The 14414-nt window shown below is 40.8% G+C and overlaps 1 protein-coding gene across 1 annotated transcript in view; it reads right to left on the bottom strand.

The window, feature by feature from the left end:
- LOC126101444 (tachykinin-like peptides receptor 99D) overlaps positions 1 to 10203 on the bottom strand; it is a 263713-nt gene extending 253510 nt beyond the window's left edge. The window contains exon 1 of the mRNA XM_049912099.1: positions 9868 to 10203. Within this exon, the coding sequence (XP_049768056.1) occupies positions 9868 to 10203 (336 nt within the window). The remainder of the gene's footprint in view (positions 1 to 9867) is intronic.
- Positions 10204 to 14414: the final 4211 nt, after the last annotated feature.

Below are 14414 nucleotides of genomic sequence, written 5' to 3'. Positions count from 1 at the left end.
GCGCCGAACTGACCAGTGGATTATGTTCCATAAATGTTTGATGGGACTCATGTCAGGCGATTTGGGAGGCCAAATTCATCGAGTTGTCCAGAATGTTCTGAAATGATGCAGTGTCATCCTTGAAAATTTAATCGTTGTACGGGAACATGAAGTCAATGAATGGTTGCAAATGGCCTCCAAGTAGTCGAACATATCCACTACCAGTCATGATCACTTCAGCTGGAGGACCGAGTCCAGTACTTATAAACACAGCCCTCACCGTTAAGGAGCACCACCAGTTTTCACAATGATTTGTTTACAGCCTGAGTCCATGGCTCTGAGTGCCTCGTTCGAACCATACCATCAGCTCTTACCACCCGAAATCGGGACTCACGAGATCAAGCCACGGTTTCCCAGACGTATAAGGTTCAACCGATATGATTATGAGCACAAATGAGGAGCTGCTAAAAAAGCCCATAAGATCCAAATTTCGGCACACTGTCCTACAGGTCACGGTAGTCGTACATCCGACATTGATTTGTGTGTTTATTTCACTTAGTGTTGCTTCTCTTTACCACTGACAACGCTATGGAAACGCCGTAACTCTTGACGTTGAATGAAGGCCATCGGCCAGTGCATTGTCCGTGTTGAGAGGTATTGCCTGAAATGTGTGGATCGCAGAATACTGAACTTGCTACGATTTCCTAAATGGAATGTCCTATGCGCCTAGCTCCAACTACCATTCTGCATTCTAATTTGGTTAATTCCCGTCTTTCAGCTATAATCACGTTGGGAACTTTTTCAAATGAACAAAGTAAGTACAAATGGCAGCTCCGTCAGTGCATTGTCTTTTTATGCTTGTTCATTGTGTACACGATACTGCCGCCATCTGCATCTATGCATGCCGCTATAAAACGATTTTGTCTCCTCAGTGTATGCTCTCCTTTTGAAGACTCCATTTCAGTTTCTTCAGTATGAGTGACTGCAGCGACGGCGAAAGCGCGCCCGCGCTACCTGTGTCATCTCGTGGATGTTCGCCCGTCTCTCTTCAGCGGCGAGTTTGTGGTTTACTCGCCCTTACAGATACATCTTCGTCGGCAGGCAATTAAGTTACGATGCTCTCAAGTACTTTTATTTTACTGTCTACAGATCGTTTCTTTTTAAATGCATCTCATAACTTTTACAAACGGTTATAAGTATTCAGTGCCCAGCGATGGATCGATATGAGCTACAGAGAAACTTCGAAATTTCGAACGTTCCACAAGCACAGTGCACCGGTAATAGGTGATGCTGCATAGCTGAAAAATGCCGTGTAGAAAATGAAAATGGCGAAACCCATACAGAAAGCATTCTGTATCTTGGAATTTAACGATTAATGGTCTGTTTTCACAGTGTAGACAAGGTTACGTCAGAAAGTAGAATAAGGGACCTCCAAATGTCAGGAGCATTACCTGATGGCATCTGCTGCTTAGAGAAAAAGATATTTCCGCAAAGGATAAAATACCGCCCTCCGACGTTCATCAGTATGAAATCATGTACTTCACCGTTTGTTGGAACGTAGTCCATGAAAGTCGAAGTACGAAGGCAGAGGGAAGATACACATGTCAAAAGCAAGTTGTAGATGTTCTCGAAACGAAGGAGATATTGAAATTCTAATCAAATTTTATAGTAAATCGAACAGGATAACTATATCAAACGTACATAGTAAGCTGCAGCAGTGCTGGAAGCCTCGAAAAATATTTACTGGTGCCATTTCTAACGATTAGGCATTCTCCAACATAAGTGGTAAGATTACAATGCACAACACTCTAATTTGGAGCACAGGAAAGACTTCATGTGTAATTTAACACCAACGTGACTCACGCCCTGCTCACGTCGGCACATAAGCTGTTTGATCCATATTTATTTCTTGAGCTGTTTCAAAAATCATTTATCTATACGTGCTTGAGCAGTGGTTGATGCCACAGCTTTACGTGAGTTCAACGTATTATACCTAATAGCAAGGAGAGTATCCCTACTTGTGGCTTAGAAGGTTTGCATACTTTTAAATCAATATCTTCTAAACTGTTGGCTCGGTCATACTGGACATGACAATGCTGTCCTTTCCTCTTGGTCTCACACATCACAGGACATGTCACCAACGTATTCTCTTTTATTGGGCAACGTGAAAGATATTGTACATATGTTTCTTTTTCCAGAACCGTTCCTTGAACTCAAAATACGCAGTCCTAATGCACACACGTCAGCGACGCTACATCTGCTTCAGAATGTGTTACATATCATGAACCAAGAATAAAAGAAATAAAATATTAGCACTTATATGCGTAATACTTGTAACACACTCATTTGGAATCGTTCTGTAAATAAAAACTGTGTCCGTAGGTCGTGCAGTATACTGGAAACAATTTTCATGGCGCTCGTTCTCTGTTCGTAACTCCCAGAGGGAGGAGCGAAAGAGAGATTTATCGGGAGTGTGACGATAAAGGGCTAAGCCCGCCAAACGTGCTATTGCAGCTCCATCGTTTGCGTCAGACTGTAAACCGTTAATCGTTCCGCCCTGCTATTTCTCCGTGCAGCACGCTCGGTTCCATATTCATAATTAGGCTACCTCCACTATAGATGCGAGCTCACGTTATGATTTTGACTGTCAATAGATCTCTGTAGTTACGCACTTGAAGCAGAAATCGCAGAAGAGGACACGTTCTATACATTCTGCGCCTAATGTGATTGACGGGGCCACAAACGACTCCATTTCGTGGGTGACGTAAGATTGTTTGAAACTGCTGCAGTCTTCTGAAGGTATCCTGGAACGTACACTTGACACTTGCCAATTGATCAGTGCATAGCAAATGATCGAATAAAAATGCGTTTTGTGATAAGAGTTTACTCGTTGTACTTAACAAATGTTCTGAATTGTAACTGGACTGTAGAAACTGCACAAACATGTGCATGGCAAGGAGTATTTCCAATGAGGTCTCCGTTACGGTAAGCAATCTGTGTTCCTCTCAGTTCACTCACTTTTTAGAACTAGGCCACCACAATCAATTACAATTATTTTCTTCTCTATTGAGAGTTTCCCATTGTGAAAGCGATGGCTAACTGTTGCCACCACTTAAACAATAGTCAAATATGTTTGTTACTAGGCTTGCCGCAAAAGCCACTGTGAGCAATTTGCAAATAGTTCAAATTTTAGTGGAATTGCTAAGATACTGGAGATAATAGAAACCTTTTAGTTTGCTTATTCTGCAAAGATTAGTTTTTGATTTAATTTTCAGTTTGCTTACGTTGCCAGTATTTAGTTTCAAATTTCTTGTAATGACTGTGAATCTTGAAATATTGATTAGTTAGCTTCCAAATAGATTTTCAGTATAGGATTAATTTCATATGAATTTTCCGATTATCTATAAAAATATTATCAATCTTCGTTGGTTCTCTTTGATGATCTTCGAACATATTATCTAACTGTGATATTTAAGAAGAGACTGATCGGAAACTGTAGTGGAATGTGTGAGAAAGTCGTAGAGGTAACTATGATATAAAAGAAAAGATATGTTACTTGGCATAGCGTTTTTTGCACGGAAATTCAGGTACTGGCACCTTCACATCATATATGTGCTAATGAAAATTGTTTCCTGTGATATTGTAAAACTGCATGCAATTTGTGTGGGTGTCATTTACTGTGTGAAAATTTCTCATTACTTTTTGAAGTGGCTATTAAGTAAATCTATTCCTTTCACTTGTGGTATGAATAATTCCAACGCGTAACGCGTTTGATGTTGTAGAACACAGACAGGGAGAGTAAGTTTGAAGGCAGGGAGAGTGATTCTTGAAAGATGGCTGATTTTCTGCAATCTGCATTTGTGTAGTAACAATGAGTAATCAATCTTCGCCTATTATGAGCATAATAAATGCTCTCAGACACCTAATTTCATGGCTTAAATTTGACAAGTAGCGGAAATAGGCCTGTGTACGACACTTCGTATTAATTTCTTGTGGCTTGTCCGCAAGCAGTGTTTCATTTACTTCGTATGTGGAAATTAGCTTTCAGTAGCGTAGGGTTTTCTGTTCGATCTCCTGAAATTATTATATAAAAATTATTTAGAGCTGAGGCTAAAGAATGTAATAGTTTACTTTGTTTCAAGAATACAGCAGTGACATTTATCTGTACAAAATTTTCTGTAGGTTTGCTCAAACAGTAATATGTATAATATTTCAACTAAATATTTCTGTTAATTCTGTATGTCAATGTCTGCCATGCTACAGTTCCTAGTGGTACTGCAGCAAAATCACTGATAAGTAGGCTAGAAGTATTTTGTGTATTATCATTTCCTTGTATTTTTGTGAGCCTTCTCCACAGATTGCATTTCGTCTGTGTGATGGAAAACTGGTTCATTACTATCAATAGTACTGCCTGCAGTGGTAGATGGAACTCGTTGTGCACTTTGAAAAATTTTGAGGAACAAATGCCCCCTTCGCCTTTCTCTACCTGGTCAGGTATAACTCTTCGATATGTTGAATTATATAGTCGAAATCGAATATTCTGTAATGGTTTAAGACATTGGGATTAATTTTATTCAGTTATTTTTTGATTATTTTTTCACAGACTGCTGACTTTGGAAAAATGTGGTGATTGATCCTGTGATAGTATCCTTGGGCCTTCGCAATTTGTTTCCTGTTTCTGTTGTGTAATACATACTGTTTACGTTTTCTGTTGATGAATTTAGGGTAAAATTCTAATTTTAATGCTAATTACGTAGTGCATTGTCTGACTGTGATTAGATATTTCTCTTGTGAGTAAATAACTCCGTTCTGATTGAACGATGCAGTTAAGTTGGCCTGAATTTTGTTGGGACATTTAATACTGTAAATCATTGTTGTTCATTTTCTTGTTTTGTGATCTAGGTAACACATAGTCGTTGAAAATTTTTTGTGAAGATGGCTATGGATACCTCACATCAAATACAAGCTAGGAGTAAGAGGGCTAGTAAGGGTGGTGAAAGTGTAGAAAACCACCTACATGAACTCCAGTTTAATAACATTAGAGATATTTATGTCTGTACCTGAGGTGATTGTTTGAATCAGGCTTAGAGTTCACATAGGGAGGAAGCTTGTCTAGTAGGAAGTACAAATTGAAGTAATGACGGGACAAAGTTAGAGGATGTCATTTTCAGCAGGCCTCGCGGAGTGGCAGTGCGGTTTGAGGCGCCATGTCACAGACTGTGCGGCCCCTCCCGCCGGAGGTTCGAGTTCTCCCTCGGGCATGTGTGTGTGTGTTGTTCTTAGAGTAAGTTACTTTAAGTAGTGTGTAAGTCTATGGACCGATGACCTCAGCAGTTGGGCCCCTTAATAATTCACACACACACATTTGAACATTTGCAGTAGAACTTATATTAAGGCAAAACATTCAGAGTTGACAGTTTTAGTTGATCTGTGGTAATCGAGGAATCTTTTCAGTTTTAATTTCTATCCCTACTGAATGAAATTGTGATCAAGTAAACGCACAGGGTGTGATACTGGCCACTGTGTGTATATTTAAGGAAAGTAGTTTGAATAGACTAAAGAGATCCATAAATAAATAACAGAAGACTACTCTTAAAAATAAGTCTTGAGATCTGAAGAAACAATTAGGAGGAGATGAATTTTAGTACAAGATCAGGGGAACTGAATGAGTAACAGGAGATTCCTTTCGGAGATCTGATAGAGCAACCGAAGGTCTGTGTTTGTTAAATAAAGGAACAGACTAACAAGTTGAAAAATAGATTCACTGTTGTTCTAAAAGAGCCTGTAACAAAGACTCTCTCCACCAAAGATTTAACAGAATATATTTTAATGAAACATATATTACATGGAAATATTCTTTTCTTTTTGTATAATTATGCATGCATAGACGGAAATGTAAAGAAACTGTAACATAAATATATGTATGTCTTGTTTTCTGTGATTTCTATAAAATGTAGAGTGCTTAGGTCTGAGTGCAGAAATTTAATCTTCGTAAATTTCATTAAATATGATCAATGAAGAGGAGCAGTTGATGCAGGGATGTTGAAATGTAAATATGGACAGGAGGAAATTTAGTGGAAAAGAGTATTAGGTTGCAGAAGGTAGGCAACTTTCTTTGTAGTTATAGTCGGAAGATGTAACGTGATGAAGAGAATTATAATACCGAGGCAGTCGAAATAATTTGAATGTTCAGAAACGTGCGGAATGAAGAAGTTGTCATAAAGGCATTTTTGCAAAGAATCACTAAATTTAATGAGACACACCGATTTCAACTATTGGCGATGAAGATGATACATAGAAAGAAGAGAGAAACAGTCAAGACTCAAGGCTGAAGATGTAGCAAATGAACAGGCACAGAAAACTGCTGGAGGGCAATACTTGGAAGATTTCTGAAAGAAGAAAGTCACAGCTGGTTTTCGCCACAACTACGTGAACACTCGATATATCAGGCAAGACTGTCTATGAAGAAGATAACGGTGTAATATCGTGTGCCAGGTAAAATGAGACTGAACTACAGCAGCGGTGGGGGCTTAGTTGTAAAAAGCGACTATTTGTTGGTTTTCGTTTTGGATGACGTGGACTGTAAGCAGATTAATTATTGTCAAATCATTTAATGTGAGGATCAAAGAAATCATTAAAGTTTAGAGTTAAATGTTAATAAATAGGTACAACATTCTACATCTACATCTACATCCATACTCCGCAAGCCACCTGACGGTGTAAATCTTTATGTGGTTGTTAATTTGTATATGTAAAATCTATAAGCTTGTCCAGTAAATCTTATTTCCGTGCTCCATCAGTAACATTTAATAAAGTTTCCATAGCAAATCGGCGCTAACGGGAAACAGTGGGAATTGATAGCACTGATTAGTTCATTTGAGAGATAGCTTGCCGGTATCCTGACGTCTTCGTACTACATTGGAAACACGTGACACAATATGGATACAAACTGTCATCTGCTGCTGCAGTTCCACCTCAGGTGTGGCGGAGCGGAATCACATTGGTACTTATTTTGGACAAAACAATGAAAGCTAGAACAGATCTAAAAATTATACGCAGCAGACTTCATTTACAGATAGATAAAATTAAATAACATTGAGATTAGTGAGATTTATTACAGGACAACAATTATATATCCATCTATATTCTACTTGCATTCAAATGTTTTGCTCCGCTGCTTACCTCGAGTAGTAAAAACATGTTTGCTTCACTGCAAAGTGTTAAATGGGTTTCATTAGCGGCTTTATCTCCCTTGACAAACATTGTAACTGACACTAATTTGCAGAGATATGTCGGTTTAAATAATTACAAGCCATGATTTATTAACAAAGACTTGACATACATGATTACGTTCGTTGTAGCAGTGATCTTACGATAGACGTTTGATAATACCATTTGTTTCTGCTGTTCACCTTTACCTATAGACTACTCGATATAATTAACAACTCTTGACAGTTTAAAAGGTATTAATGTAACGCAGGAAAATCCAATCTTCTTACGTTGATGCACAACTGTATGGTAAACACAGAGAAGTGACCACGTTGTCATCTTATGTTTGTACCTGTCGTACGTTAAGTGTGACGTGTATAAGTGAGCGGAATTAAGCGAACTGTCATATGAGAGTGCAGAAGTGACAGCCAGGTGTAGATTCAGGGAAGGCAATTGTTTAGTATTAATCTAATACAGGAAACATCAGCTGGCTTAGAGGTTAATTATTAACAATGACACTTGTCAGTGCATCAGTCACGCCTTCATCAATGAAAGAGCGGTATTCAAGCATACTTTAGATGTGTTCCAATGTTATTTAGTCAGCGATTTGGGCTTGCACTCAAATTTATACTCTGGATCCCACACTATACAGACGATGCGGGACTTCAAAGGCGATTATGAGACGAAGTTCATTACAATCAGTGAACGACTTAGTGTAACAGAAGGCGACAAAAATAACCTAGGGGATAAGGTTATAGATTAAAGTCAGTCGTTACTAGAAGAGTTACAAGTTATGAAAGGAAATAAGGAAAACCACAAGGAATGTACCTTAATTAAAATAACTGGGGTTTTGTCAGTAGAAAATTTGAGGCAGTTAGTAGAACAAGTAGCACACCACGGGTTGGCTATCCAGAAGTTGGAATAAGGAATGGAATCTTGCAAAGAGAGGGTAGATGACTTCCAAACTGCTATCGCTCAGTTATCCATTAATAATTAATGTATTTCTGACAACACAGCACCCACGCGGCTTGGAGATTGAGAAGAGGTCAGGTTCTTTCTTAGGTTTCAACAATGTATGTTCCCGGTTCCAGTTAAGTGTGACAATGGTGAGGCTGGTGGTGTCTGAATTCTTTTGCGAGTTGGATGAAGGGTGGCAGTAGTCTTAGAATACTTCTGGAAGTTGCTGGTAGTCAGGTGCGTCTTTAGCTGGGCTCGCCAGAAAAAAGAAAACTTTTGGTCGAGTTGTTAAGATACAGAAGAAGACAGCTTTGTCCGGAGAAGGACAAAATGATGTAGACATTAGGTCCCTCGATAACAAAAAAGTAAAGGCTGTGTGTGTGTGTGTGTGTGTGTGTTTGTGTGTGTGTGTGTGTCTGTGTGTGTGTGTGTGAGAGAGAGAGAAAGAGACAGCGAGAGAGAGAGAGAGTGCGTGTGTGTGTTTGTGTGTACGTATGTATGGGTGAGGTACGAGGGAGGGGGAGAGAGAATTTTAATGGAAGATTAATTGTAGAAGAGTTGAGGTGAAACGCATCAATGGGGAAAAACGCAAGCCAGCTCCAGGATTTGCATGGAAAGGTGGAATTTCCAGATGCAGGCGACACTGGCGATAGTAATGTATGCCATTGACCGAGACCGACTGGACGCCGCAAATGGGCTTTATCCATCTGCTGTGGTGCAGTACAGTGAAAATTGAGAGTTGGCAATACTCTCTTAGGATTTAAAGGTTGGCTACAGCGCGCATACATAAGCTCTGGAATCTAAGATATTGTTGTCGCGCTTCGCAGCGCACGGATTAACTAGTGGCAGTTTGGAGCCTGCTGTGGTGCACACGTGTGTTGGGCGAGAGGTCGTTGCCGAGCTGCCGTACTGCCGTGTCCGCCAGCAGCGACACAGGATTTGGTAATTAGTTGACATATTTTATAATTTGCAGCGCGCTTATTAATTTAAAGAAAAGGGTTTGTGTATGTGTGTAGCAGCAGACGGTAATTTTTATAATGATAGGAGTTGAATTCTTAAGGGAAACCATTATTAGGCGAATAGGTTAAGTATTGATTTTTGTCATTGATTTCTTTTGTAATTGTCAGGGAATTATTTCACTATGTATTTAATTGAGAAGTATTTCAGTCTGTCTCAAGAGTTTGAGTAATGTGTAATATTGCTTTAATGCCACCGGAGGCAGATTTACATACGAAGCGATTGTTCAAACAGCTTCTAGCGTTTTGTTAATCGAATGAGAAGGGATAGCTTTCAGAATATAGTTTTTGAAAAAAGCAATTACTTGTTTGGGTTATCATTTATCGAGTTTATATTTGACCAAACCCTTTCTCTTGAATGATATGTAGTTGTAGTAAGCAGCAGCAGCCGCAGCAACAGCAGGAGCCGCCATACAGAACATGCATTGCACTCAGGATAAATAATAGGTTTTTTTATGTTCTTGTTAAATAATGGAATGAAGCAGATCAAGCAGTGGCAGCAGAAGGACCAAGTAAGTTGCGCACAGAACCAATAAAAAAAATAAAGTTTAGCCCATCTCTGTAATAGTAAAGTTAACAAGAGTACAAGCACGAGATTTTCAGTAGAAAACACGAGAGAAGAAGGTAGTGCTCGCGACTTTCAAAATGGCTGCCTAATTTGCCGTGCAGCATGCAGGAAAGACTGGGCGGTAAATCACTTGGGTACCTGGAAGGGGATCGCGAAGAGACCGATGACGATGTCGGCCAGGGCGAGGTTGGCGATGAAGCAGTTGGTGACGTTCTGCATGCGGCGCGACGTGGCCACGATCCAGATGACGAGCGCGTTGCCCAGCACGGCCACCACCGAGATGGAGCCGTAGCACACGGACAGCAGCACGATGACGCCGGCGGGCACTTCGAACAGCGACGACGCACCCGCCGCCGAGCCGTTGGCCAGCGCGCGCGCCCACACCTCGTCGTAGTCCCACGTCGCGTTCTCCAGGAACAGCTGCTGCTGCTGCGGCGGCGGCGGCGGGGGCGGCGGGGGCGGCGACTCCGCCATCTGCACACCAAACACCACGACACCTGCGTTACGTCGATGACGAGAAACCGTCGGCACTCTGCAAGGTGGCCGCGTCACCGGCCACCTGAGGTGTCACCTCACATACACTGACAGTAAAATAATTCGCAATACCAAGAACTAGTTGTACGGCATAAAGGAAAGCTGGTAGACGTGTTTAAACACCTGAAAGATGATGTCTACTCAAAACTCGTACCAGTCGCTCAGGAGTGGTGCTAGCAGCGCCACTGTTGGAAAACTAATCGGGATTGCTTTGAGAACACGAGCTTTAGTTTCCTTTGGGATATGGCGTGTGATTTGATGTTAATCAAGAATGTCTTTAAAGCGATGAAACCGCCGTTACCAAAACCCAACTAAGTTTGAACGGGACCGTGTATTAGGGCTACGAGAAGCTGGACGTTCCTTGTGCTTACAGCAGAAAAACTTGGCAGGAAATTACTCACTGTACATGACCGATGGCAAAGGTGATCACGAAAACGTACGGTCGCGATGACCACGTATTCCACTGGCCCCAAGCCACGGCCATTTGTCACTTCAGGAAGATTTTTCTGTTTAGCAAAAGTGACAAAAAGCATGTTTCAGAGTACTAGACGGCTCAACACAAAAGTTTTGTCTCAAGTACAGATAGTGTTGAGGATCAGTGGACAAAGTTCAAAACCATCGTACAATATGCGTTAGATGAGTATGTTGCAAGCATGATGGTAAGAGGTGGAAAAGAGCCCCCGTGGTATAAAAGCCGAGCTAGAAAACTGCTGCGGAAGCAAAGGGAACTTCACAGCAAACATAATCATAGCCAAAGTCCTGCAGACAAACAAAAATTACCCGAAGCGAAATGTAATGTGACGAGGGCTATGCGAAGGCGTTCAATGAATTCGAAAGTAAAGTTCTATGTACTGACTTGGCAGAAAATCCTAAGAAATTTTGGTCTTATGTCAAAGCGATAGATGGATTAAAACAAAATGTCCAGACACTCTGTGACCAAAATGGTACTGAAACAGAGGATGACACACTAAAGGCCGAAATACTAAATGTCTTTTACCAAAGCTGTTTCACAGAGGAAGACTGCACTGTAGTTCCCTCTCTACATTGTCGCACAGATGACAAAATGGTAGATATCGAAATAGACGACAGAGGAATAGAGAAACAATTAAAATCGCTCAAAAGAGGAAAGGCCGCTGGACCTGATGGGATACGAGTTCGATTTTACACAGAGTACGCGAAGGAACTTGCCCCCCTTCTTGCAGCGGTGTACCGTAGGTCTCTAGAAGAGCGTAGCATTCCAAATGATTGGAAAAGGGCACAGGTCATTCCCGTTTTTAAGAAGGGACGTCGAACAGATGTGCAGAACTATAGACCTATATCTCTAGCGTCGATCAGTTGTAGAATTTTGGAACACGTATTATGTTCGAGTACAATGACTTTTCTCGAGACTAGAAATCTACTTTGTAGGAATCAGCATGTGTTTCGAAACAGACGATCGTGTGAAACCCAGCTCGCGCTATTCGTCCACGAGACTCAGAGCGCCATAGACACCGGTTGCCACGTGTATGCCGTGTTTCTTGACTTCCGCAAGGAAATTGATACAGTTCCCCACAGTCGTTTAATTAACAAAGTAAGAGCAAATGGACTATCAGACCAATTGTGTGATCGGATTGAAGAGTTTCTAGATAACAGAACGCAGCATGTCATTCTCAATGGAGAGAAGTCTTCCGAAGTAAGAGTGATTTCAGGTGCGCCGCAGGGGAGTGTCGTAGGACCGTTGTTATTCACAAAATATATAAATGACCATGTGGATAACATCGGAAGTTCACTGAGGCTTTTTATTGATGATGCTCTGGTATATCGAGAGGTTGTAACAATGGAAAATTGTACTGAAACGCAGGAGGATCTGCAACGAATTGACGCATGGTGCAGGGAATGGCAATTGAACCTCAATATAGACAAGTGTAATGTGCTGAGAATACATAGAAGGAAAGATCCTTTATCATTTAGCTACAAACAGTTTATATAAAAACGTTCACAGACAAAAGGAGTAAGTGCGGAATGCTAGCCGGCACAACAGTTTCAGTGGTCAGTAAGTAACACTTTATTCGTGCCGGCCGGAGTGGCCGAGCGGTTCTAGGCGCTACAGTCTGGAACCACGCGACTGCTACGGTCGCAGGTTCGATTGCTGCCTCGCGCATGGATGTGTGTGATGTCCTTAGGTTAGTTAGGTTTAAGTGGTTCTGAGTTCTAGGGGACTGATGACCTCAGAAGTTAAGTCCCATAGTGCTCAGGGCCATTTGATTTGAACTTTATTCGTAAAAGACAAAATGATGATAAAAATGACATCAGGTCACAAGATAGCACCATATAAGGAACCATTAGTTTCTATTTGAGTAGACACGCAAATTGCAGAAAATATAAAAAGAGGGAAGAGGTAAAAAGGGAGGGTGAGGATTAACAGGATAACACTTTGAAAGACACTAGAACGGAAGAGGGACATCGATACAAGGAAGAGAGAAAAAACTAAACTATGTATCCAATAGATCACTAAATATGTCAAAGAACCATTTTCGATTCGAACAGATTTGCTCATTTAGGTCGTTGTGCGAATTATCTATACAATGCTGGTAGATTTCAAGCTCTTCAAATGTATCTAAATGTATACCTTTCCATTACCGATACAGGTCGATATGCACCTAAATTTATAGACGCCAGATTTCTAAAATCTTTCTAGCTTCCGGTCTACCGAAGGACATAAAATTGAGTTAAGTTTCTTTCATTTTCGGAAGCCAATCTGCACTTAAGCTTTACTAAAAGCACTAGTGGTTTGTTTACAGAACTGACCTGAGACCTAAATGGAAGAATATCTGACATTGTCATCAATTGAAGTCAGATCAGAAATCTGTTTCCTGAAGTTAGCTTTACCTATGTTACGAATAATGTTTTTCGTGTAGCCATTGCCGACACCAGAATATATCACGCATTGTTTAATACGCTGTAAAACAGGTAAGGTATATGATGCTTTTCTATACTAATTTTAAACATTCTACAGTTAATTCTTATTAACTTTTAAATGATTTTTCAAATTTCGAACGTTATCAGTAACGTGGACTAGTATGCTCTGTGGTATATCTGCGTTCCATATGAAGCAAGGTGAGCGGAACTCGACCTAATGTAAATCATTTCGTTGTTTCCAGGCAATATTATGTTCTCTGTCCATTGTCGACTTAGATTTGTCAGTACGCTCAGATAGCCGCACTTGTTGAAGTGCCCTTGCTGGCATTCAGGCACGTGCGTTCCCCAGGATCAAATCCTTCCACTGTATTATCGATGAGGGACGACGTGCAAAACAGCCTGGGCGCGGTTTAGGGGCCGCTTTCCCGCCCGACTATGTAAGTACCGGCCTGGTGCCCAAGTCCCACTCAAGTTACACGACGCACATTTGCACACTTTCACACAGGTAACATCATACGTAGACAGATAAAGTATTCATAATTAGTGGGGTAAAGAGAGAACCACCCAAATTTCGACATCAAGTTAACACCAGCTTAGTTAATTTATCAATTAAGTATATCCCTGAATGATGGCATGGTTTCTCCCCAGCCGGGACATGCGTCCCCTCTCCTCCAACTCTCCCTCCCCAATCTGCTCTATTGGTGGGAATATCGAATTTTAGCAGGAGTTTCGAATTTTGACGGGAAAAGCAAAAAATTGTGGGAATTTCAAAAATAGTGTGAATTACCTTACCTCAAGGCTTTGCTGCATTTCCACCCCACTTCCTCAATCTGGGAATTGATGGGGATTAAAAATGTCAGGTGCTCTTTCTGGGAATCGAGCACCGGTCCTTCTGGGCAGAAAGTCCAAGTGTATTCCTCTACACACGGAAACCGTCCAGCAGCAGGAGAGGAGCGTAAGGATAGTGTTCATTATTTATTTTTGGCAGGGAACTGAAGTACAAATAGGTCCTAATTATATAATCAATCACAGAGATCGCCCTAATTACACATTTATACGTATAGCGCTACACAAGGAGCACCTAAAATCACAATACAGTTCAAAACTTGATCATGTCAAACAACTGCTGTTATCTTATTGCTAAAAGAATACACGGAACCATTCGAAATTTGTGGCGTATGTATTCAAATTCTACATATGAAGATCCCTTTAGCTACAAGTCTAAATAAGTCTCTCTGCTCCACTTATGAACT

This window comes from Schistocerca cancellata, chromosome 9, assembly GCF_023864275.1.
Source record: "Schistocerca cancellata isolate TAMUIC-IGC-003103 chromosome 9, iqSchCanc2.1, whole genome shotgun sequence".
NCBI lineage: Eukaryota > Metazoa > Arthropoda > Insecta > Orthoptera > Acrididae > Schistocerca > Schistocerca cancellata.
Note: the sequence above shows the minus strand (reverse complement) of the source record. Positions and strands in the feature narration are given on the sequence as shown.